This window comes from Sebastes umbrosus, chromosome 11 (assembly GCF_015220745.1).
Source record: "Sebastes umbrosus isolate fSebUmb1 chromosome 11, fSebUmb1.pri, whole genome shotgun sequence".
NCBI lineage: Eukaryota > Metazoa > Chordata > Actinopteri > Perciformes > Sebastidae > Sebastes > Sebastes umbrosus.
Genome location: NC_051279.1, coordinates 34,054,930 through 34,080,150, shown reverse-complemented (window position 1 = coordinate 34,080,150; position 25,221 = coordinate 34,054,930). Strand labels below are relative to the sequence as shown.

The window sequence follows — 25,221 nt, the reverse complement described above, 5'->3', positions numbered from 1 at the left end:
TTTATGGGAAGCATTAGGACATCATGGCCATTTATGGCCTAACCCTAACCCTAACCCCTAACCCTAACCCTAACCCTAACCCACCCTAACCCTAACCCCAACCCTAACCCTAACCCGATTCATGTCTCTAGCTCGTTACGGCTCAAAGCAAATTGAGCAAAGGCATAATATAGCATAAAATGCTAAGTAGGCCACTCCCACATGGACCAATCAATATGACACTTCAGATCTTGGTTAATACTTGCCCCACTTGCCCCCAGAGCATGTGCACCAAATTTGGTGAAATTCTGTAATTCTGTTGAGCTAAAACAGCTTTGGTACGCCTATTCCCAAACACGTAGTGAAGATATCTACCAAGATTTATGATGATTGGACTAATGGTCAATGAATCACGGTGATTTCCTGCTAAGCCCCGCCCCCTAAAAGTTCATTGGTCAATATCTTGAAAACGAAATATGATACCAACAAGCTTTCTGCAAATTTTGATGAGCCTGGTCCAATAATGATCCACAGAAAATTTGGTAACAATCATCAATACAGTAAGTTGAGCTCACTGCCCCTTTAATGTGTCCCTTTAATCTGGTTTAGAGATAGTTTAGCACTGACAATCCACCAGGTTGGATGTGTCGCTTAGGTTCTGTTTATACTGGTCTGTTAGTTACTATCTGATTTCAGACTACCGTGCGCGCGTGCATGAAGGTGCACGCGTGCATGAACGTTGAACTATAACACAAAATGAGCATTAGCCTGAGACATCGTCATTGTAGGCACTTCAATACTACTATACTAATACTAATACTAAAAATACTAATTCCAACAGAGTGACATTCAGAGCAGCCTACACATCTGAGTCTGTTAGCAACCGTTAGCACATTAGCATGTGGCTAGCAGACTTTATGCTAACTATAAGAACACATTACAACATCAATATAAACTCAGGGCGCCAAGTGTAACACTGTACTCACGTGTTGCTGAATACACACATGGCTGGATGGCTGATAGAGGACAACTCTGTATGAAGAACACGTTTGTGTTTTCCTCTCCTTGTCCACCACAAACTACATTCAGCAACCGACTCGTCCTCTGTGTGTGAAATCTGACACTCTCTGCTCGGTGCTGATGCATTCACCGTCACTGTGTTAAATCCGTCATCCGCCAATCTATTGATAACTGATACGCCAAAATGAAGTAAATGGGTTTTATTTCTGTAGAAAAAGCAAAAACAACGATGGGGGCGCTGGGTATGTAATTTAATCGGTGTGTGCCCAACCAGGGCTGGACTGGGACAAAAAATCTGCCCTGACATTTTGGCCCAGACCAGCCCCAACACCGGCCATTTGTGCTGTGTGTACCACGTTTTGTTGAAGGCTCTGTTCGAGGAAACACCTTCAAATGTGGTTGTGATTGTTTTGCATACTTGCCAACCTTGAGACCTCATAAATAGGGAGGATTTCATAATCAAAGCGGGGGGGTCCTCCCCCAGAAAAATGTGAGTTTCAGAGACTTTGTTTCCTGAATTCTGATGACTTTAAAATAATAAACCCACGCGGCGCAAATACGCTGACGCTGCGCTGTTATGTATCACCATTATGAATCTCCTAAAGAACCTGATATGGAGAGGGCAGAGGAGAGTACCGACAGCTTGCAAGAAGCTCCGGTACGCATGAAAAAGTCACGGCACGCCAAGGAGTAAAATGAGTCAAATACTGCGTTCCGCCACGTACCGGCCCACTTCGAGCACTGCTCATTTCTCATGACATGTTGAGCCAGGCAGCTAGCCCAGAACTGCTTACCGCAATTTCTACACTCCCTCCATCATCTCTCTCCCTCTCCTCCTCACTTTGGCCGTCCGGCACAAACGATTGGGCCAGCCCAGTGTCAATTAAGGAAAATAAATGGGCCAATTTACTTATTTATGGACCAAAAAAAGAAGACTGCGTCGGCCCACCGGGAAAATGCCCGGTATGCCAGATGGCCAGTCCAGCCCTGTGCCCGACCACCGTGTAACACCGGTAAAACCAACTACAGCGACAAGCCTAGATGAATTGATTTTACAATTTATTATGTATACTGTGACTTGTAGCACCCCCTAGTGGTCGATTTGAATGAAACTTTCATGATGTTTCAGGTACTCTTGTGAACATATCCTGCAGGTTTGGAGGTAATAGGCCAAAAGGTTGTGGAGTTAGGTCTATTGATGTGCTGAGCCAAGCCCTTTTAAAGTTCATTGGTCAACATCTTGAAAACGAAATCAGATATCAACAAGTTTTATAGAACTTTTGATGAGGTTGGTCCAATAATGAGCCACAGAAAGTTTGCCAGCAATCAGAGCTTTGATTTAGGAGGAGATGTCAAAAATATGTTTTTCAAACTACTCAAAATGGAGGAAAATCTAGTTGGTGGACTTTACTGGTCCATGCAGCTTTTTTGTAGAGCACACGGAGCTGGACATGTGTGTTAAACTTCAAGTCAATCTGACTTGTGGTGTGAAGGGGCCGGTCTTTAAAAGTTTAGAAAATGTTGTAGCTCCACCATCAGGCCAATTGGGATCATATTTTAAGTGAAGCATTATGACATTTTTCACAGCAAATTGAGCAAAGGCATAATTTAGCATATAATGCTACATAGGCCATGCCCACATGCACCAATCAATATGACACTTCAGATCTTGATTAATATTTGCCCCCAGATCATGTGCACCAAACTTGATAAAATTCTGTCCCCCGGATCTTGAGGTACAAGTTTTTGATATTTTTGGCACCCCCTATGGGTCGAGCAAAAAATGCTTTGCTACGTGTATTCCCAAACACGTACTGAAGATATCTACCAAGATTTCCCACACAGGGAACGCCTTGCTGAACAGCTGGCTGCGTATTTCATGCGTGTGGCGTACACACTGGCAGCGTTTCTGCTGCTGTCAGCCCTTTCTTTCTGCATGGAGTTTGCCTTTCATAATGGCCATTTAATTTCATTATATATGTAATTTATATTTATTTTAGACAGAAAATCACTCATTTGTAAATAATGGTAATAATCCATAGTTAAAGGCCCGTACTTTATTCATTCATGGAGCCCTGCAAGTCACTGCATGTTCTATAACACTGTCCTGCAAATATTTCAGAATAAAAGCCTCGTGTTAACAAATGAAGGAATTCTGTCCACAGAAAAAACGCTTGATGGCTTTTATTTTTTAGGAGGAAGTGTTGATTTTAATATAAATTTACTTTTTTTCATGTCCGTGACATGAAACTGTAGTAATGGTGCTGGTATAATGTCAATATACTGTCAAAAGAACACGTTCACTGTCTGTTGTTGCTGTGAACCGCGCAGCTCGCGGTAAAAAATAGGCGACACCTCGAATCTCTAGACACACAGCCGAGCCGTGCTGCTCAGGTCGGCAGTGTGGCTGCTCTAACCAGTTAACACGGACGCCGAAATAAGAAACGACAGGTTCCGCAGGCGCTGCTGACGTTCCCTGTGTGGACAGAGCGTTAAGTGTGTTAGTCCATCTATCTGTGTCATTCCAGTGATAGATTGGTGACCAATCCCAACACAGTCTCACAGCAGTTCATGAAACAGTCACAAAATTGTATCTATTTGATTCGTGTACAAAGACACAAATTTCACTTTTCTTTCGTGACGCTCAGCACGACTTTCAAAAACGTATTTTTTGTGCGTTTTCCTATGAATGTCCAGCAACACATGACACGTGGCAATTTCCGCTCCAGTCTTTTCAAGATAAAACTACTTAGTTAGGTTTGGGTTAAAAAGAACTCTGTTAGTGCTGTAAGTAAGTAAATACAGAAGTTACATGACAAATAAATCCACTTTGACTTCTGGTTTGACACGGGAGACGAACACCGGTCCCCTGGGCGAAAGTCCATTGTTTTTTGACCCACCCATTCGTGCTGACCATCACGAAAAAAACTTGAAATTTGTGTCTATGTACACGAATCAATACATTAAATATTGTGACTATTTCCAAACTGCTGTGCGACTGGGCTGCCAATCTAGACAGGTTCCAGCTCCTAATGAACTTGAACAGGATAAGTCGGTACAGAATACAGACTCAGACCACACCCATCTTCAGACCCAACTACACACCTGTAAAGTTTCCTGACTGTATCTTACACGGTTGTGACGTTATCACGGTGACAACACCTGTCCACAGACAGACATATAAACACCTGGCAGAGTCCGGTAAACCTGCTCTGTGGTAGTTGCTGCTACAGTAGGTGTCTCCAGGACCAAGTTTTACCATGATGACTCACACACGGACTCACAGGGTGAAAACACTACCAGCGCCACTGTTGCGGCTGGTAATAACTAACTAATATAGCTACAAATTATTCTTAAAGGCAAGGCAGGACAACCAGGCAAAGTGGGCCCCAGACACTCCAGTGTGTGGGGTGTCTGGGGCCCAGACACTGGAGTGGTCCCAAAGGCTCCCGGTTTATTGTGTGTCAATAGATGTTTGCTACTTATATTAATTAAATATTTGCATCAATTAAGGCAATTCAGGCATTAGGTTCTGCATTATAACGTAATCTTGAGGCCATGTCTTGTGGAGTGGCCCTGTGTCAAACACCTTTATTATTGGAGTTCATATTGTGCTCAGGTGTATCGGTATTATTCCAGCATGGATTCACATTCAGATGACACCTGGCAGAGTCCTGTAAACCTGCTCTGTGGAAGTTCCTGCTACAGTAGGTGTCTCCATGATGGCTCACACACAGACTCACAGGGTGAAAACAACACCACACTCTGCAGCGACTGCTGGTAAACTTTCAGACCAACAGACATAAGAAAGGTTAAGTGGGTTAGAGTTTGATATTTGTATCTTATTTAATGTCAAATATAAATATTTTTGTATTAATTCGGTAGTTATGAGGTTGATCACTGTGCAGGAACGACACATTCTCGTCCCAGCTTGTCACATACTGAAGCTTTTATCAGACTCCTCTGCATCACTTTTCCTGCTTAATGTTGTCAATTAAACAAAAACAGTTACGTGTAATGTTTAAGTTTAGACAACAAAACCACGTTAACTACGTTTGTACAGTAAAAATGTGACTTGAACAGCTGACTGTAAAGTGAAAGTAAAGCGTAACACACAGGACATGAACAGCGGTCTCCTGGTTGAAAGCCTTGGGTTGTTAGACCCATCCACCTCCCCCTTCCACCCGCCCTGTATGTCTTTTTGCTCTTTAAACTATGTCACCACAGTACTTTCCCTGAGCGTTTACTGTTGCCATGGATGGGTTTACATTGTGGTTAATGGAGAGCCCGGTGCGTCTCATACCGTCGCACAAGGCCCCCTTTAGCGGTGGTTTATGGAACGACGACGGCCCTGATAAAGCGTCGGTATTTGACGCCCAGGGAATGAGAATGGGCTGGCTGCCACTAACCCTTTTAGCATTTCATTAGGGTGAGTTGAAGTGAAGAGTTAGTGTCCCATAAAAAACGCTTTTCCATCTCAAGAAAAAAAACTCCACTGCATTAGTCTATAATATTTACCATGCAGATTTGACATATTGAATATTGCTGCAACAACCATCTCAAAGTTTAGCATAGCTATACACATGTTGTTTAAATGGCTGGGCGGTACAGAACAGTGAAGCACTACACTAGAAAAGACTGTAGTTGGTTTAATGATATCCAGCTGTGACTAACCTTGAAGAAGATCATGGTGGAGCCGTCCTCCACCACTCCGTATTCTATCTTCGTCTGCTTGGCCAGGTCGTCAGCAGAGTCGATGGGCGACTCCATCCTCTCCACGGTGAGGAAGGCCGCCAGGTTTGCCGTGTAGGAGGAGATGATGATGAGCGTGAAAAACCACCAGATTCCTCCTACAATTCTGGTGGACAGGGCTTTCGGCATGAGCTCAGATCCTGAACGAGAGGAGCAGAGGAGGGTGGTGAGGCCTGGTAAAGCAATAGGCTGGGGAGGGGGCAGCACCCAGGCCAGACCAGACCAGACCAGGCCGGGCCAGGCTAGGCCTCTGCATCTCCTGCCTGAATCACACACTTACATACACACAAAGTGGGCAGAGTGGGCAGCCTGGTGATTGATATTTAGTCTGTCTGTACTGTCTCTTCTACAACTAACATTTCTAAGAACATTTTCCATCAGTTCTCTCTTTATATTCAAAATGTGACAGGAAAACAAACCTCTCCCTCTGCCAGAAAGTGGCCCAGGAAAATTAATTTGCACGTTCTTGCTGGAAACTTGGTGACATAGTGTCTTGGGGAGGGGGGGGGGGGGGGGGCAGCTACTGGCACTGGCTTAGCTGGCACGCTAACCACCAACATGTTAGCTGGTAGGAAACAACTTATATTTGAGCAGGTTATCAACCAAACCGTCTCGCCAGTTGCTTGCAGTTTGTCGGAGACAAACTATTTGTATCATTTGAGACTTCTGTCTTGAAAATGTCTGCAAACTATCTTTAGTGAAGCAACGTATTGTCACGGTCACAGGTTGTCATTTATCATTTTCGATTGGTTACTAAGGTTCAAGAGGGCAGGCCTAACGTAATATGAGCTGGCCTGAGGGCAGAGTGCTAGGGTAGAGAGATGGACGCATGAGAGTGGAGTGCTGCAGATGAATGCAATCAGTAAGTTTTGTTGAGACCGTGATGGACGATGAAGGTTAACCCCTAACCCTGAAGTATTTTGGTTTAGTTTCTGTTTGTTAACCTAAATGAACTGAAACAGACTCTGAGCTCAGTGCACGGTTCTTAATACAAGAAGAGTACCAGATCGGAACGGGACGGCCTAACCACCCTATTTGAGTGAGCACCACTGTGGGCAAAGAGTGGAGTGACTGCTTAAAACTAGTCGACCTCAACAGGACTTCAGTTAAGGCCTGCATACATTTTCTGTTGAATTCTAGGCATTAAGCATATGTGGCCTGTTAGTGGCTGGTACAGCCATAAGGCTTAGTGGCAATTAATACCCCAGACCAAACAACTAATCATTTTATCAGCACTACCTGTGCTGTGTATGGTATATTACACTACGGTATAACAGGGTTTCATGAAATTTGATTGCACACAGCTAAAAATGATACCTTCCCTTATTTCAGACTCTTCAGCTCTCTGGTCCCTCAAAGATCAACAGATCAACCCTGTCAAGCCACCCGATTCGACTGTTATCAGGCCATTAAATAGGCGTTATCAGTCGCTATAAGCACCATATATGTGGGTCAGTAGGGGCCTACTACGCCTACTACGTTGTGTAAGTGAAATTTGAAAGCAACATGTTCTAACATGTAAAACTGAATGAAACGTCACCTTTTGAACACAAAAAGGCTTCTTTAGGTTTAGGCAAAAAAAAAACAGTTAAGTTTAGGGAAAAACATTGTGTTTTTGGTTGAAAAAGCTACGAACACAAAGACAACTACACATTATTGGTTTCACACGAGATGTAAACCCTGAAAACCCCCTGTGTTTTGTGTCCCATCCGTCATCTCCAGCCTCCACCCATTATCGAGTTTTACTCTGTCTATCTACAGTGCCTGACTTCCGCCTCTGCTCCTGTAATAATTACTACGGTCGCTAGAGGTCGCTGTCATGTTCTTTTATACCTTCTTTTGGGGATACCTACTAGTGGGTGTAGTAGGCCCCTATTGACCCACATCTATGGGGCTTATAGCGACTGATAACGTCTTTTTAATATCCTGACAACAGTCTAATCAGCTGGTCAAGCTGGTTTGCATTCGGTCAATAACTCAAAATTGCCCGTCAAAGTTGTCAAAAGCTATACTCTACATAAAGATCTGCTCACATTTACTTCAATGTACTGATTGAGGTAATTCCTATGAAATTAACTGATTTTGTTGAGAAAAGTTTCTGCCGTGAACGCTGGTCTGACCCGTGCTCTTTCTACGCAGAGTTGTTTAGCTTAGCCTAGCGTCAGTTACTGTCACTATTTTTTACCTCTTACATTAGAGTGCACTAAATCTTCCGTTAATCTGACTGTTTTACGTTGAAGTTTTATGCAGAATATATGCAGAGCATATGTGCATGGGTAGAGTGGGAGTGAGGGAGGGAGGTTTGTTGTCCGGGTGAGAGAAGGTGGGACTGGGTTATATCACACTATTCTCCTCAAGCGGCTTAAGCAATTGAAAGCTGGGATTTTGCACATTCACTCAGAGGGAAAGCTGATAAAGAGTCAGAGAGATAGGAGGTTAAGAACTCTGTGCTCCACTCCGTTTGTAAGAGACTCACTTTTCATCAAACTTTCTCTCTTTCTTGCAGTCCCCCAAGTGAGCTGTCTAGTAAAGGGAGCACGCAGAGAAAGACATGACAGCTGACTGCAGCTGGAGCCCATCGCTATTGATACTGCAATGGAGAGGGAACTGGAGGGGGCACATCTCTCCCAGGGTTCCTCCCTTACCGCTACACTCAGGAGTACATCAGGCTTCTGGGAGATTATCTCATTGGTAAACTTACACTATATTGACTTTCATAAAAATAACAGCGGTTGGTTAAATTAATAGTAATTGTGTCTTTTCACAAGTAGCTGAATGTGTTTACTGTCAGCATATCTACACCTACTCCTTTGTAGCACCATGATGCCACTTTAAATATGGGGTGTTGAAGTCATATTGTCATGCAGCTTTAGCCTAGAACACACACAGTATGTTGATACCACAGTGTTTTAAAACATATTCATCAGTACAGACAGAACCAGCAGACCTCTGCATCATCACTCACTGCATCGTGTGAAGTCTTGATGAACACAGGAACAGGCTGGGGGATGAACAGAGGTTCACTCTGTCACTTGTCTCTAGTAAACTGGGTCTGTAGTTGACTGTGTTGTAGGTCAAAACGCACACACGCTCACAGATGGCGATTCTGTGCTCTGGAGCGTGCATTCTACAGTCCTCACCCCGCTGTGTGTGTTTTAACATCCACCATGTGGCTGCTGGTTAAAGAGTTAATACTGAAAATATAGAGTGTGTGTGCATTTGGATACAAATAGGAGCTGATGAGATGAGACACAGCCTCATCTCCCAGATCAGCAACATTGACCATTAGTGCTTCATTCAAATGTGCTGATGGCTGTTTATTACCTTAACCTTACAGGATTGTATATATATATATATATAAACGGCATATGAATGACACCACATTGCGTGTCATTTAGCACCATGCCGTCTGTATTGACAGCAATGTAAACACATCCGTGTGAATATGCTGCGCTCAGAGTGACGTAGAATAAAAAGGGAGAAAGACTGCTTACGATTGGCGGGAGAGGGGGTGGATCATCCACCATGGATGGGTCAAACAAACAGGACTTTCAACCAGGAGACCGATGTTCGTGTCACAAAGTATATTGTTGAATTATTTTATTCATTATTATTATAATTTTTATTTAAGTTTTTTTAGTGACGTTTGTGACGTGTTTTCCGTACTTATGTTGTTGTACTCTGGCTCTATCTATCTGGCGTGGAGAGGAGGTTGTGTTGCTCTAGCTCTATCTATCTGGCGTGGAGAGGAGGTTGTGTTGCTCTGGCTCTATCTATCTGGCATGGAGAGGAGGTTGTGTTGCTAAGGCTCTATCTGGTTGGCTTGGAGAGGAGGTTGTGTTGCTCTGGCTCTACATGTATGGTGTGGAAAGGAAGTTGTGTTGCACCGTCTATCTGTTTGGCGAGGAGAGGAGGTCGTGTTGCTCTGACTCTATCTGTTTGGCGACGCCTGGAAGCTGCTTGACATCCTCCTGGATCCACCTTCTCACATGTGTTCACATTATATGTATTATTTTCTGTCATGGATTGTCTATATTGTATTTTCATGATGTTGTTACTCTGTAGACACGACATCTATTGCACGTCTGTCCATCCTGGAAGGGGGATCCCTCCTCTGTTGCTCTTCCTGAGGTTTCTAACATGTTTTCCCTGTTAGAAGGGTTTTTTTGGTTCAGTTTTTCCTTATCCAACGAGAGGGTCGCACTGTAAAGGACAGAGTGTCTGGATCCTGCACAGATTGTAAAGGCCCCCGAGGCAAATTTGTGATTTGTGATTTTGGGCTATACAAATAAAATTGTTTTGACTTATACGTATTTTAAGCCCGACTATGATGTTTTTCCTTAACCTAACTCAGTGCTTTTGTTGCCTAAACATAATCCTTTCACGGTAACAACATGGCATTAAATGACACGCGAAAACCCTAAAAAACATCATCATGAAGGCGTCAACCCTTCCCAGATTGATCATTTTGAGGGTTCTGCCTGCTTTCAAGATTTGGCCTCTGCTTACAAATGATTTTACACTAATATTGATTTATAAAAGGTTAGAGCCACAATACATCTCAGATGTGCTGCTACATGATGAACCACATGTATATGGAACAGTTTCAGTTGTCGCCATCATTGAGAGTCTTTGGTGATATAGAACTTGCATTTACATCCCTTTAATTTGTATACATTTGGTAGACGGATCATAGCTCTAAATTTATCATCTAAAAAATGTAACATACACTAATTGAAGGTTATTTAAAGGTAATAAGGTAATTGCATGATTTGAGCACCCTGCTCCGAGCAACAAAACTATGACTTCAGTGTCTAACAGTGAAAACATAAGTTAACCAGTGGTAAAGTCTTCTAAAACACATTGTGTTTTTAACCTCTCATTAGCCATCAGCCACAGTATCAAAGTCACCCAGCGCAGGGCACCAGCCACCCACTTTGCCCATTCATAAAACCACAACCAAGAACAGAAATCAAGGTAGCAGGCATGAACACAAACACATATTCATCAGTACTGTCAGCAGTGGCTTCTGCTTCTTCTGCTATCAGATGCAGGATTGTTTAAAAGTGGAACATGTTACCAGCTCCGAGCTTCTCTTCCTGTTTCACCTCAGAAACCAGAACAGAAAAGAGGGGCGAGTCGACCCAAACAGAGCCTGGTTGGGGCTGACTGTCATGTACCCAAGGTAACGTCATGACCAAACAGCACATCCCACAGTTTTCTGGGGGGCGGGGCGAGCCGCCGGGCAGGGGAGCCTCTCTACAGTGCAGACCAGCACGGTGCCATGCAGACACTGTGCGTTTCTTCAGTCTAATCCCACAGCCTTCTGGCCCTCAGCCACATCTTCTCAACTGGTCAACCCTACACATCTGTGCTGCTGGCTTTTCAAACAAACAACATCTACATCTAGTAGCTAAAATGAATGACATTTACACACATGTGAACATAAATCCCTCAGTTCTAAACATGTTGTATGCTCAATGTTTATCAAATCTGTTGGGTGTCTTTTTGTAGAGTTACAGTCAAACCAGTCATCATATTTTGATCTCAAATAATTTAAATAATATTTTACACCTTAGCACTCAAATAAATACAAATCTGTGGAAAACGTTAGTAGCTAATTTGGGTATATTAGTAAGCATGCAGTATAAATAAACATGCAACCAGCCAGCAAGGAACACGTTATGAGCTGCTAAATCAAGGAAAGACTGAGATGTTTGTCGACCTAAAGTGTCACTTCATCAAAAACAACAAACATATTTTCTCACTTACCTCTGGTGGTATCTAGTCATGCAGATTATTTTGCTTTTATGTGCCCAAATTTTGAGATATCTGTCTCTGAGATTTCACCCTCCACCTAATACAATGGTGGCGGGTGAAAAAACAACAATGACAACATGTGTTCTGTGGATTATCCAGAGGACCTGACAACACTGTTGTCTGGAAAGAGATGTTTCTGGCTGCTTTTTCTTTTTTTTATGTAATCTACAGAACCAAATAACAGAAAATATCTTGAATCTTCTCAGAAACTGAATATCTAGAAATGTAACCACTACTTAATCCTTATTGAGATATTTTAGTTGAAAACATGCACCAGTAAGTGATTTAAAGTGCTGTTGATATATTTTCTCTCTCAAAATTCAAGAAAACAGCAAATGGGCCTTGAATTTTTTTTGTTTCTGGAGCTTCCAACCACATTTCCTAGTTGGAGTTACTCAGTTGTCAGGATGCGACCTAAGTGTGGAACTTGGGTTAAACATAGACTGTATAAAATATGGATGTAGTGTCCGTGACATCACTGATAGGTTTCTGAAGCGCAAAAATGAAGCTCAAAGTGGGCGGCTCCAGCCATCGCCATCTTGGCAGTGACGACTCCGGCTAATCAAAAAATTGGTAAAGACGTGGAGCGTGAATGGAGCTGAGGCGGGCCGAATGAAGCCTGGTAATTTGTCCACCTAGATTGAGCTAGGTTAGGCTAAGAAGCTAGGCTATATCATGGAAGAGAACGGGATATATGCTTCTCTGTGTAGCCGGCTAATGTTAACCCCGTGGTCTTGTTGACAGACTTCTTCCATCAGTCAATCAACTTATTGGTCACATGAAATCGTACAGGGTGATATTACAACTCCAGTGAAATGTAATCTCGTCAGCTCCTTCAATTTGTGCAGTAAAGGGTTGACGATGTTCTCCAGTCTACACTATGTGTTATATTGGTTGAAATGGTCTTTACACCCCGACAGAGATCCATTACTGATGAGCTCTGAAAAAGGACCGGAAAAGAGCCGTCATCTGTAGCTGCTATAATCCTGTAAAAACGTCTACCAATCACTGCCTCGCAGTCCGCTTAGAAAGAACCAATCAGATGCCTCACTGCCTCCCTGCTCGTACTCTACCCTTGGCGTGCACCGGCCTGAACTCAAAGCGCGTTGCCGCCGCACGTTTCCTGGAGAATGGAAGAGAAAAGTCAGCCCTGCAGTAGCACTGCCGCAGTTACTGGTCATGAGGTAGCGTTGTTGAGTTGAGGATTCCCGTCATACAATTAACTGCACAGCAAGACATATTATTTGTCTGATATGTGCATGAAAGTCTCTCCAAAAGGCACCAACATTACAAAAAATTCAAGTTAAGTGACTCGAATTAGCTGAGGTGACACCTTGCAAACAGCTAACAGTCCCACCTGTCACTCAAAGTGTCCACGCCCTTAATAATGCACAACTTTAAGCCTTAATATAATTTAAACGGGTGGAAATTAGCTGTAGAGTCCAACACCGTTTTTTGTACCAGGCTGTAAACATGTTTATTTTTGCTATGAAGTTGGGAATTTGAACACGGGGCTCGGAGGAGATCAACTGCCTTTTGGAGCCAGCCACAAGTGGCCATTTGAAGGACTGCAGTTGTTGGCACTTCCGCGTTGGCTTGTTTTTTATGCACCGGACGTTGCCGCTTGGTGTTAACATGTGGTGTCTACTGTACTATATTACGGTCGCTGAGGATGAAATATGGCTGAAAGCTCTTGAAAAACGCCTTGATTTTTAACGTTAAAGCCCAAGTACTTCAAGTTTGAATGTTTTTATCTTGTATATTTGTTTATGAATAAATTCAGATGGATACTTTTCAAAGTAAAATATTTCAGTGCTGTATATTAAAAAATCCAGTGATGTCTAAATGTCAACATTAATGATTCATTTGAGGTTGAATTTCAAAATAAAGTATTTAGTTGATTCAAGTGGTTATGGCTATTACTTGGGTTCATATTATTTCAAGTGTAGTACCTTCCTCCTGTGTTAGACTGGAGACAGAAATAAAAGAGACAGATATTCAAAACCTGGACATATAAAACCCAAACACAATCTGCATGGCTAGATACCACTAGAGTTAAGGGGATTCTTTTTAGTGTCCTGTAATGGGGGTGAAGTGACCCTTTTACAGCTTTGACTATAGCAGCTAGTTCTTTGTGTGCTCCATTGCACTGTTCAGATGCAAGGACACAAACAGACATATACAGTATATACAGTACCATGCTTTCCAGGCCCTACAGTCATCACTACCTGTTGTAAATATGTTGCATTGTCAGTTGCTTTGGAAGAAATGCTAATTTAAAAATGCAACATATCTCCCGTTGTGACATGCATTGTAAAGTATATACGCCACATGAATAAACGTTACACGTTTGTTTTTTTCTCAGTCTAAAGATGCCAACTAGTTGAGAAGATATGGCATTGGTTTGGTAGAAGGAAACAAACCCAAACAGGCAGGGTAAGCTGCTGAGTTCACATTCCCCTTCAATCTCACCCATTTGATCCATCTCAGGTATTCTGGGTGGGAACACTTACCTGTTCAGGTGGCTGTGAATAGGTGGGGAAAAGGGGGGGGGGTAAGGGAGCATGCACCGTCTTCATCCATTGATCACATCACTCAAATCCCACTCAGTCCATCCTGCTGGACTCTACCAGTGAAGCATCTAGCATCATGCACAGAGGCCCCCATGCATGGTCGTGGGCCCGGTCAATGAGCAAGGTTGACCCCCAGCAAAAAAGTGGGACTTGTGCTAAAAAAAGGGGGGCAGGCAGAGGCGTCTACCTTGCTGCATGAGAGCTCCAACTCCAAACCAGAAACTATTTAGCAGGGTGAAATTGTTTTCCACTACATCCGAGTCAGGGTTGCATGGGTGGGGGTTATACCACTCGTAGGGACTAAACCTGTGACAATTAACAGAGAACACACACACACACACACACACACACACACACACACATGTTTACTGCAGTTGCATAAAGACACAAGCGTAAACAACAAAAGAGACCAAGAGTTGTCATCCTACCTGGGGAGACAGGAGAGAAAGAAAACAAAGGTTACTTAGTCATGTCCAGAGATGAGACACTGCAAATCATGCCTGAGGACATGTCCCTTCATGTACATACCTCAGATTGCTAAAATGTTAACTGGATTAGTATATTAAGAGTTTATTACATGAATTATTGTAAAATGATGATTAGAATGTGTTAACTGAATAATCTATTAGTCAAAATAAAGCTGCAAAAATGACTGCTCATCTGAATCTCTCTTGTATATTTTTAAATATTAATAAGATACAGTACTTGGGGATTGGGCTCGATTTAACACCACTCATATTCCAAAGGTGGCTCCTCGTGTGGGAGTGCTCATATCAAAGGCACTTCCCTCAGTAATTTAATCGATGGGGTCTGAAAATAACTCCATTGTCAGGCGAGAAAAGAACTAATAATCCTTATAATCTTAGAGGAGCATTAATATTCAGCAGATCAAGCGGTTCATTCCCATCATGCCCACGCCGGCCCCGGCGCTCCCCCTCACTCGACACACTCCTCAAGCAGAGAGATTTCTCATTTATTCATATCAAATAAAAATGACATTACATTAGTAAAGGTTGATTGGTCTACAATTAAGCATTCTGACCTGATTTGGTTTGTGCTGGAGTAGAGGAGGAACCGGGGCCCTATCTTTACTCAAGCTGTTTAACAGACACAAGGGTTTGACTAATCAAATTGCAATGCATAATGTGCACTGCGCTGGAAGTCAAAAACGATAACCTCGAGTGGATGGAACATCTGCATGGAGGATAATGCAGATGAAACTGCTACACCAGCGTGTGTCAAGGTTTTGATGGTCCTCTGGCTCTAATACAGCAGTACTGGGTTGAATATTGTAATAGGCGACTGTATATAAAGACGTATGGCTATGTCGATAAAATGACAGCATCATAACTGTACCCTATCATTAACTAATGGGCTTTACCATTAGAATGTGGTTAACAGTGGTGTTCCCTTTCACCCCGACAACACTCAGGAGGATATTGTGTAGTATAGCTCAAGGACCTCTGAATGTTCCCCTTATTTCTGCTTTAAGAGAATCCTTGGCCTTAAATCAATCCGTCCGCTCACTCAATTTAACCCAGATTTGCTTGCTTGTCAATTTGGAATGCCAAATTGAGTTCAGCTGAACTGCGACCTTGCCGTGGCATATGTGACGATGTGACTTGTGCAGAGGTCTCCGAGTGTGTTTCCTCCAATCATGTTGTGAAAAGCCAATTACCGCTCGCCATGTACACGGGTGAGCAAAGTCGTCAGCGTCGTGCTACATCATGGGAGTGGCTGGCTGGACTGCTGCTGCTGCCGCTGCTGCTGGTTGGGTCAGGGAATGCTAAACCAATGCCGTTTAAAGGAGAAAACACAGCTTAACCTGTCTCTCACTGTAGCACGGTTTGGCCCGGGTGCTGTCACTTTGATCCAATTACACTGCCCTTACATTATCTCAGATCATCTGCGCTGCAGAGGGAGAAACTTTGAGCAAGGTCAGTGCAAAGATAAAAGTGAGGAATTCACCAGCAGCGCAGAAACAATGTGAGGCTTTTATCTTTGTACGGGGGCAGGGTCACCCAGCAGAAACCTCCAGCGATGATACGCACGATAACGCCAATGTCAGGGGAGATGAATCAACAGAAACAGAATGATCCTGTTGCTCTGTCACAGAATGATTCACTTTATATGTCTACACTTAAATTCTGTAGTGTGCTGTTAAGGACCAGATCAGTTTGCCTGACTGTTGAAGTGATTTTCCACACTTTTATTTCCAGCAAGTTTGACTATTCTAATGGTCTATGAACAGTCGACACCACGACCAACACGTTCTCACTCCCAACTCGTCAAATACCCCTGCTTGGTCAGTGTCCCACGGCATCGGAAACTGACGCATGGGGAAGCCAAACCCTCCCCCCCGCCCTGAATGGACTCTCACGCTATTAATGATATCAATTGAAAGCCCGGTTCTTCACAAATTATGACTCCGTGCGTTGGTTTCCGATGCCGAGGGGCACTGCCCAATTGGTGGTGTTTGACGAGTTGGGAGTGAGGTTGCCAAAAGAGCTCATTCAGAATGCTGCTGCCACAGTTGAAACAAAGAAGCAGAAAAAGTGAAATATTATATTCTCAGGTCGGTTCCTTACCTTTTAATTTGTGTTTTAATGTTTTAAACTTGTATTGCCTTGCTTTGCATTGTTTTTTCCCTTCAGGCAGCCATCGGTTTACTTTAATATTAATCAGAAGAGACTTGGAAGTTGCTTGAATGAGGAAAACACATTGATTTGAAACCTGCAAAACAGACATGATGCTCGTTGTGTTTAATTAGTTTCCATGTCTTTATGTGGTGATTTCCATTCTATACAGAAAATAATGGGAATGAATGGCTGTCTGGAAGGAAGAGGCAGAGCCCATTGAAACATTTAAAACATGATGGTGTGCCTTGGAAAACAGTGCTGAGCTGCATCTCAAATTAATCTATAGGTCCCAGCTTTCAGATAATATACACCACTTCTATGTGACCTCTACTGTTGACCTGCTATCTCCCCCTAAAGACCCCCTGTACCTCCCTAAAAAAGACTAAAACTGGTCTATTGTGGGTGTCAGAGGGTTAAAGGTCCAATGCAATTATATCTTTTTTGTGAACCTTCTCTTATTCATTAAGACTCAGTACCCAAGTTGTGTTTTCTGTCTCACTATATTGAGAAAAAGTAGAATTACTGCTTCGTGGTTGTACGCCTTCACCAACCAGTTAAGTTGCAGTTTACATCCACGTCTGTCCAAAATGTCATCACTACATTGTTTTATCCTGTTGGACATTTGTGTGAAATTTTCATAATTAGCATATGAATTCTTGAGTTAAGGACAAAAACATGTTTTGTGTTTTGACCTTTGACCACCAAAATCGAATCACTTCATCTTCCAGACCAAGTGGACGTTTGTGTCAAATTCGAAGAACTTGAAATCTCAGGCGTTCCTGAAATATCATCTTCACGAGAATGGGACGGATGGACGGACGGAAAGATGGACAACCCAAAACGTGGCTGTCGCCGGCGTCGAGGCATAAAACTGATGAGCATACATCCACAACATCCTACTTAGAGGTCTGTATGGGATTCAGAGGAGAATTCTAACCACATGATGAGGCTGTGCCTTTAATATGAGCACGTACTCTACCGTAGGTCTTTCATTCAAAGACTGAGGACAGACAGATTACACGTTGATGTGATATTTTGAGAAAGACAGGTGAAAACTACACGTCAGTATCATGAGTCATGATTATTCAGGGAAAGACAAGGAATATTCTGCACATGTGATCGATTACTGTCACTAAGCTTTACCTCTGCTTCTCGCTTATCTTAAGACATTTAGCTTGATGTGTACGATGGAGGGAGTCTGATTCCCCGAAGTGAAACAAGGTGATAATGCACAGGCGTTAGCAGAGGTGTGTTATACTAAAGGTTTTGTTTGTTTTTCCAGCTGTTTCATCACCTGCGCCAGAAGCAGCAGTAGTGCTATTGATGCCATTAGAGGGAACATTAAAGCAATAACAACTGGTGACATTGACATCAGTGACGGAGCTAGCAGGGCTGGTGGCGGTACAACAGAGTAATCATGTGGTTTTAGCGGTGCACCCATGTGGAATAGGCCTAACCATGGCAAAGAGAAGCTGCTCTGACTCTAGCACTGTGTACGTCAGTCTCTCACTCATACAAACAGTCAGTCATACGGTACAGCACAAACACAAGCATACATAGATCAAATGTGTAATGTGTACACACACATATAGAAACAGTATATCAATGTAAACCTTGTAGTATTAAGTATTACTAGACAGCTTTGTCTCACAAACCTTTGTGAAATGAGTGTGACTATACAAATGATGTATGTGAACAGAAGGTGAAAGAAAGACATTCCTCCACCATGACAGGACTACGTGGGGGACATGGGACAAAGGAGGCTTTTTCTGGGTGTATAGAATAAGCAGAGACTGTCCCAAGAAAAATTTGAGCGTCTCTTGGTTTTATGCAAATGCCTAAAACGTTCAGAAGGAACCTCTTATGTCCACGTGAATTAGGTCAAGAGCAAAGGTGTGGAGGGCCATGGAACTTGGTCGGGGTCAGGCGGGGTGGTTAAAAGGGTCAACACAGGTTGTGACTTTGACATGGAGAGCACTGGTTATGTCTCATTTCCTATCAACAGTCGACGTCCGGGTTAAAATAAACCAACTAAGTAGTTCTTTTAACCAGAACATTAACGGTTCCTAACCTGAACTGAGTAGTTTTTAATCCAAACCATAATCTTCCTCTATGCTTAACCAAGTAGATACTGTATGTAAAACACACTAAACTTTTATTTTATTATATTTTTTTATTTTAATTGTCACATACACCGATTAAAGGACAACCAGCTCCACCCACTGAGCTAAACCTAAACCTAACCAAACTCTGACCAAAGTGGTGACAGATGGAGAAGTACATCTTTTACTGTGATGTGTAGAGGGTTTAGAAGGCACCTTTCCTGCAAGAGGAGCATCAGATCAGGAAACACTAATATGGGTCATTTTTGACGGCAATGAAAAATCACATTTTGTCGTTTAATTTGGGAGAAAATAAAGTATTTCATGTTAATACCAAAAGGTAAGTTTAGACCTTTCAAACTCGACAACATGAACATTCTAAAAGGGTCCATGAATTTCCTGTTGTGTAGCCATGCAGATGAGATATCTGTCTCTGGATTTGTTTCTAGTATAAACGGGCTATTTTTCTGTAGAAGGTAGCTTCAGTGAAAACTGTTAACAGCTAGGTTTTTAGATTATCTAGAACAACAAGGACACTCTTTCTGGTAGGGGCGACTGGAGCTCGGTGGGTAGAGTGGGGTCGTCCTTTAACCACAAGGTTGGCGGTTCGATCCCAGGCTCCTCCTGTCCGCATGTCAAAGTGTCCTTGAGCGAGACACTAAACCCCAAAGTTGCTCCCCGGGTGCTTACAGCAGCCCACTGCTCCTAAAATACTGAGGATGGGTTATGTGCAGAGGTCAAATTTCATGTATGTACCTGTATGAATATGACTAATAAAGGTTTCTTCTTCTTCTTTCTTCTGGTAGGACATGTGCCTGCTGAATATCCGTACTGAGCACTATAAACTAAATTCTGTTGACCTCCATTGTATTGGAGCGAAGGCAGCAAAACCCAAACTATCTGCATGGCTACATACCACAGGGAGGAAAGTGAAAGGATAATTGAGATGTACACTACAATGATAATTCAACTGCACAGGCTCTTTTCACCAGACAGTACATTATAAGCATGTCTTCTGATTGGTCTACAATGAAACATTCTGACCAGAGTTGGTTTGTGCTGGAGGAGTAGAGGGGGAACCGGGGCCCTATCTTAAGTCCAGCTGTTTAACAGACACAAGGGTTTGTAATGTAGACTTCCAAAAACAATAACCTCGAGTGGATGGAACATCTGCATGGCTACATACCACCACATTACCATAACTCTGTCATGGTGGAGGGACGTAGTCTCCACATGTTCTGTTCACAGTACGTAATCTGCCTTTTAGACTTCTCATTTCATGACATTTTGTGAGACTGTTATGCGTGACACTCTACAGCAAAAAAAACATGCAACTGTTGCCCAGCATGCATTTGTGTATACAGGAGAAAAGAAGGAATAAAGTGAGGGGGGGATTTATACACTTACCCAAAGACTTACTTATTATGATATTAAATAGAGATAGGTGCATATTCTGAGCCAACTTAGATGACAGTTGCCGCCTTTTATTCTCTCGTGTGATCATATCGCCAGTAACATCGGAAAACACATGTGCGTTAACGGTAAAACTGTTGGGTCACGGCTGCAAGAGAGCCGATGTCTGCCAAAAGTTTTAGGGTTAACATTAACTTTTCTCTCTCTTTTTTTCTTCAACATGCTTCAAATGGCCGCCACAAGTAAGAGCCACTAGATCAAATGAGCAAGCCTTCAAAAAACATCGGCTTAGTTTCATCCAAGAGAAAGAATTTGTCTGAGCTATGACACTAAAAGGAAAGACAACCGGTACAAATAATGTGTTGTAATGTGTTCACCAGCCAAAGCATCCTCGATGTAAGCTGCATCACCAAACTAAACTGTGGAGTAGTAATGTAATACAGAGCTGCTGGTGTCCTACCAGTCCATGCAAGATGTCCTTACAGTATGGTGAGGTCACATCAAGTGTCGGTGATGCCAGCAGAGCAATGTAGAAGCTCTTACTAAAACTTGATGAAAACATTTTGGATTATTTATAGAATGTTTGTATCTAAAGCACCGATATAATAGGCATTTTTATCATGGCTTTGTCTACAACTCAGTACAGTACTCGTACCCGTACTACGCTTACCTTCTACAGAACGACTGCACCCACCAACTGAACATAGTGCGTGCTATCACTTATGTGTTATTACTTTCAATTGCCAACACCATTAGTGCAACTCCAAATGACTTCTTGAACCTTGTACCTCTTCACAAATGTTCATAACAAACATATTTGGAATAATGCATTTCAACTTTGCAGCACTCCCTCCTTGGGTCCAGTTTCTTTGAACAAGTGCGATGCCATTTGAACTTCGGTGGCATGATTAACTGCAGTGAGAGACCTGAAAATGCAGGTCGTAGCCTCACTTATAAGAGAACTATGGTACAGAAGACAGAAAGTAAGCCAAGGCACCTACAGACAATATATAAAGATGGACGACATCATTTCAGTAGAATATGACAAGAAGAGAAATAATTTAGTTTTACTTTTGTACGGCTCTTTGTAGGCGGACGTGTTACCGGCATCCGGTAGTCGCTTTCAGTCCAAAATGGCAGAAGCGTAGCTCTGCTGCTGGGCGCTGATGTTGCAAAGGAACAAACAATTGACTCTCAGGTCTTGGCGATATACGTTCTCTGTCTCCTCTTCCTCCCACTGTACAAGAATGAAGCCAATACGGGATATGGGAGCTACCAGCTTGAGATTTTAATGTCATTTGGAGCCCACAAACTCAGCTTGTTATCGTGAGAGCCACCTAGCTACTGTATTTAACTGACGTTAGCACCACGGTAACTGTTTGGCTAGAAAGACACAACTAACCATAATATCTCTATAACTACATTTATGATCAAATTGTTGCATATTCTATTACACAGACTTGTGATTCTTGTTTTCAGAAACATCATCTGCGTGTGGATATGAACACACATGACGGTCCGACAGTGCTGTCTAACCTTACTAAGTCAGTGGAAATGTTGCTAAGCTAGGTATTGACGCGGTCAGTGACTGTATATGTTTGAAACAGAAAATCATGGTTATGGAAAGTTAAAATTACGTCTCCTCGCTCGTACATTCAGAGCAGGGGTCTCCAACAAGTAGCTTGTGAGCTACCGGTAGCCATCCACATGTTTTGGCTTCACTTTAGGGGAGCTGTCATGTCGTCCATCTTTATACACAGTCTATGGTAAAAAGACAGATGTTGACATTCTGTGTGCTTTGAAAGCATAGCATAGCAAAGTAGCCTGGACATACATTATACATTTGGCCATGTGTTAATAGATTTGCAGCTGCTATGAACATCAGGGGAGGTTAGTCATGACAGAATACAGATACGTTTGTTATCTACAGCAAAGGTTACAAGGACTAGAATCATGCTTAATCTGGTGAGGTGACGGCTCTAATACACCAGCTACTTGTGAGGCTGATTAGTTTTTCTACTAACTGGAGAACGTGTGTACCAAAACAAGCAGAAAGAAGTGATGAACTTTATCTCTGAGTCATAGTTGGGCTTGAAGCAAGGTGAAGGAAACAAGAGAAAAGAAAAGACAGCATGAACTCAGAGACAGTGGGGACAGTGAGGGAAAGGTGGGAAGGGGCAGCAGTGTTCACACCGAGCTTGACACATCCAACACACACACACACACACACACACACACACACACACTTACGCACACATATCCATATGAGTGCACAACCTTTCTGCTACTCGCTCAGACATATACACACAACCCTCAAACGGCTGATCGGCCTACAACCTCTCTATCTGAGCTCTGTGTGTCTGAACCTCCTATGGTTTTATTTACTGATACCATTATGAGTAGAAGCAGACCAGGACTAACCTAGCAGCCATGCCAAGTGCTAAATCAATTCTTTATAAATGTCTAATGGTGGAAAAGGACAAATAGTCATGTGATCCTTCATGCTTAAATAGCATTGAACACATTACACAGCAATGGCGTTGACCGTTGATTAGTGTCAGCACTGTCACTGAGTGGTAGGCTTGTACTATGACCGTGTAATTACAGAGATTGGCCTGTTGTTAGTCAGATGGGCGAGGCTGAGCAATGGAAGCTAAGCATGTTTCTGACTGTGTGTGAGGCTGTGTTCACTGGAGGTGACATGTTACCTGGCTATGACAAACAGCACACAACTGACACCCAAGTAAGCCAGCAGAATATACATCCAGATATCGGGCGAGAGGGGGTTGAGGAAGGAGAAGACCCCAGGGTTGGTCCCGTTGGGCTTGCGGTACAGTATACTTATACCCAGCGTCATGAAGGGCTTGGAGAAGTCGATAACCTTCTCGCGCACGTATGTGATGGCGAGGGGAGCCACTGCCAGATCAGCTCTCTGTCAACAGCAAACATAAAAGGGAAGAGAGATAGACTATAAGTCACAGGCACAGGAGGCATTTAGAGGCAATCAAATTAAGAAAACAGGGTCTTTACACACTACAGAGTCTGTCCCAAGGCACTTAGCAAGAAATTTAAAGCCCTCTTTCTCTTTCCACCCATCAAGTATACTCCCACTACTAAACTCACCCTTCCCCTCGGAGCCTAAATCAAGGCATTCATTTATTTTCTTTACCTACTTCCTCCTTTTGTTGGGATGGCTGGGAGCATAGCACTATACTTTATATAATGTCCTGGGATGTATGGAGACATATAGAGGACTAACACAACAAGAACAAAGACCTCTTTGAACCGATAATTCACTACACACTACTCTGATGTGCAGTTGGTGGACTGTAGGAGGAAATGAGTGCTATTATGATCCTATGATTACACCTGTATAACCACACTCTTGACTATTAGCACATAGTTTTTATTGTGTATAAGAGCCCAGTGCTTTGACTGTTTGACTGGCATTTTGTCATGCAGCATTCATTTGAGAAATGGTACTCCCAAAGATAGACCTACATCAAGCTCCAGTGCTTAGGACAGTACACACACTGGTGGCGTATGACTTGCATCAAACTCCTCCAAGCCCACACACAAGCAGCATCAACAGGTCATGTCAACATGTTATGTCATGATATCATGTCAGTGGCATGTCACATCCTGGCTGTGCAATGGGCATCCAATCATGCAAGTCTACGCAATATAGCCAGTGGGTATCTTCCCTTTACTGCTCAATGGTACAATTGTTCAGCAAGCTCTTAGTGATATTGTTAGAACTTCACCAAAAACCCTGAAAAAAGGCAGACATTTTAGTAAGGGCTTTCATCCACTTAGAAAGAAGAAGCATTCATTTTAAGGACATACCGTACCTCTCCTGCCCTTCTGTTAAACCAACACATTCTCACTCCCAAGTCCTCAAATACGACGCTTGGTCGGTGGCCCTACACCTCAAACTATGGCACTCTAGGTTCCCATCTAGCGTCAGCTTTGGGAATGTCAGTGACGGCGTGACAGTTTCTGCTGGTTACATGTTTATAGTGTCTTTTCAAAATAAACTTCCAATGTAGGTTTACTTACACAACACAACTACTTGGTTAGGCTTAGGGAAACATTGCGGTTTACTTTAAAACTACTACAAGGAATTTTAATTTAGTGTTGATTTTGGTGGTCCCTGTAAACAAAAGCAGTAGTGTTTCCCAGCACCAGAGTCCCTTTAGAAAACCTCTCATTATAATGCAGCAGGGTCTGACAGTCTGCCCCGTTCAGTCCTGGTTCGGGTTCTCCCGTGCCTCCCTTTCCTTCAGCGGGTCCAGCAACATGGCCTGGGTCTCCAGTCCAGCAGTGTGGTGTTGGTGCTAGTCGGTTGGGGACCGGCGGAGCAGCGAGGCGAAGCTCTGCTCCTGACCGCAGGAGGATCTGCTGCTGCCGGGTGCAGAGCCCTCCACCCGCCACCCGAGCTCCACTGCAGGTTGAAGGCAGCGAAGCCGGATCTGGGTTGCTGCCGGTGGCCCCGCTGGAGTCTGAGCTGAAAGAGTTTCTGGTGAACCTGCATGATTTCGTCTCATTTAGCCAATCAACTCACTGATGGTCTGGTTTGCTTATGTAGAGGCTTCAGGATTAAATTGAATGTTTCATAGCCAGTTAAAAGTTCCTCACAGTAACTTTACTATAAGTATGTCTGTTAACGTGAAATAAGTATATTTGATGAGCAGCGTTAGTTTAGGAGTTACTGTTGGCCACGGTAGTAAGTAAGGTACCCGTTGACTTGATTTCACATTCACACATGGATGTGTCTACATTGGAGTTAGTTGAAAGCCCGGTGCGTCTCATACTTGAGGGGGGCGCTGACCAAGCGTCGGTATTTGAAAAACTCTTGGGAGTGAGAATGGGCTGGTTGAACAAGCAAGGAGATCTTTTTTTGAAAAGCTTTTATAGCCGCTA

The 25,221-nt window shown here is 43.0% G+C and overlaps 1 protein-coding gene across 3 annotated transcripts in view; it reads right to left on the bottom strand.

Annotated features, from left to right (window-relative positions):
- Positions 1 to 25,221, bottom strand: part of grik2 (glutamate receptor, ionotropic, kainate 2) — a 369,970-nt gene that overhangs the window by 60,152 nt on the left and 284,597 nt on the right. For all 3 annotated transcript variants that reach the window (XM_037784201.1, XM_037784199.1, XM_037784200.1), the window contains exons 12-14: positions 23,007 to 23,230; positions 14,332 to 14,450; positions 5,674 to 5,891 (exon numbers count right to left, since the gene is read on the bottom strand). In XM_037784201.1, the coding sequence (XP_037640129.1) occupies positions 5,674 to 5,891; positions 14,332 to 14,450; positions 23,007 to 23,230 (561 nt within the window). The remainder of the gene's footprint in view (positions 1 to 5,673; positions 5,892 to 14,331; positions 14,451 to 23,006; positions 23,231 to 25,221) is intronic.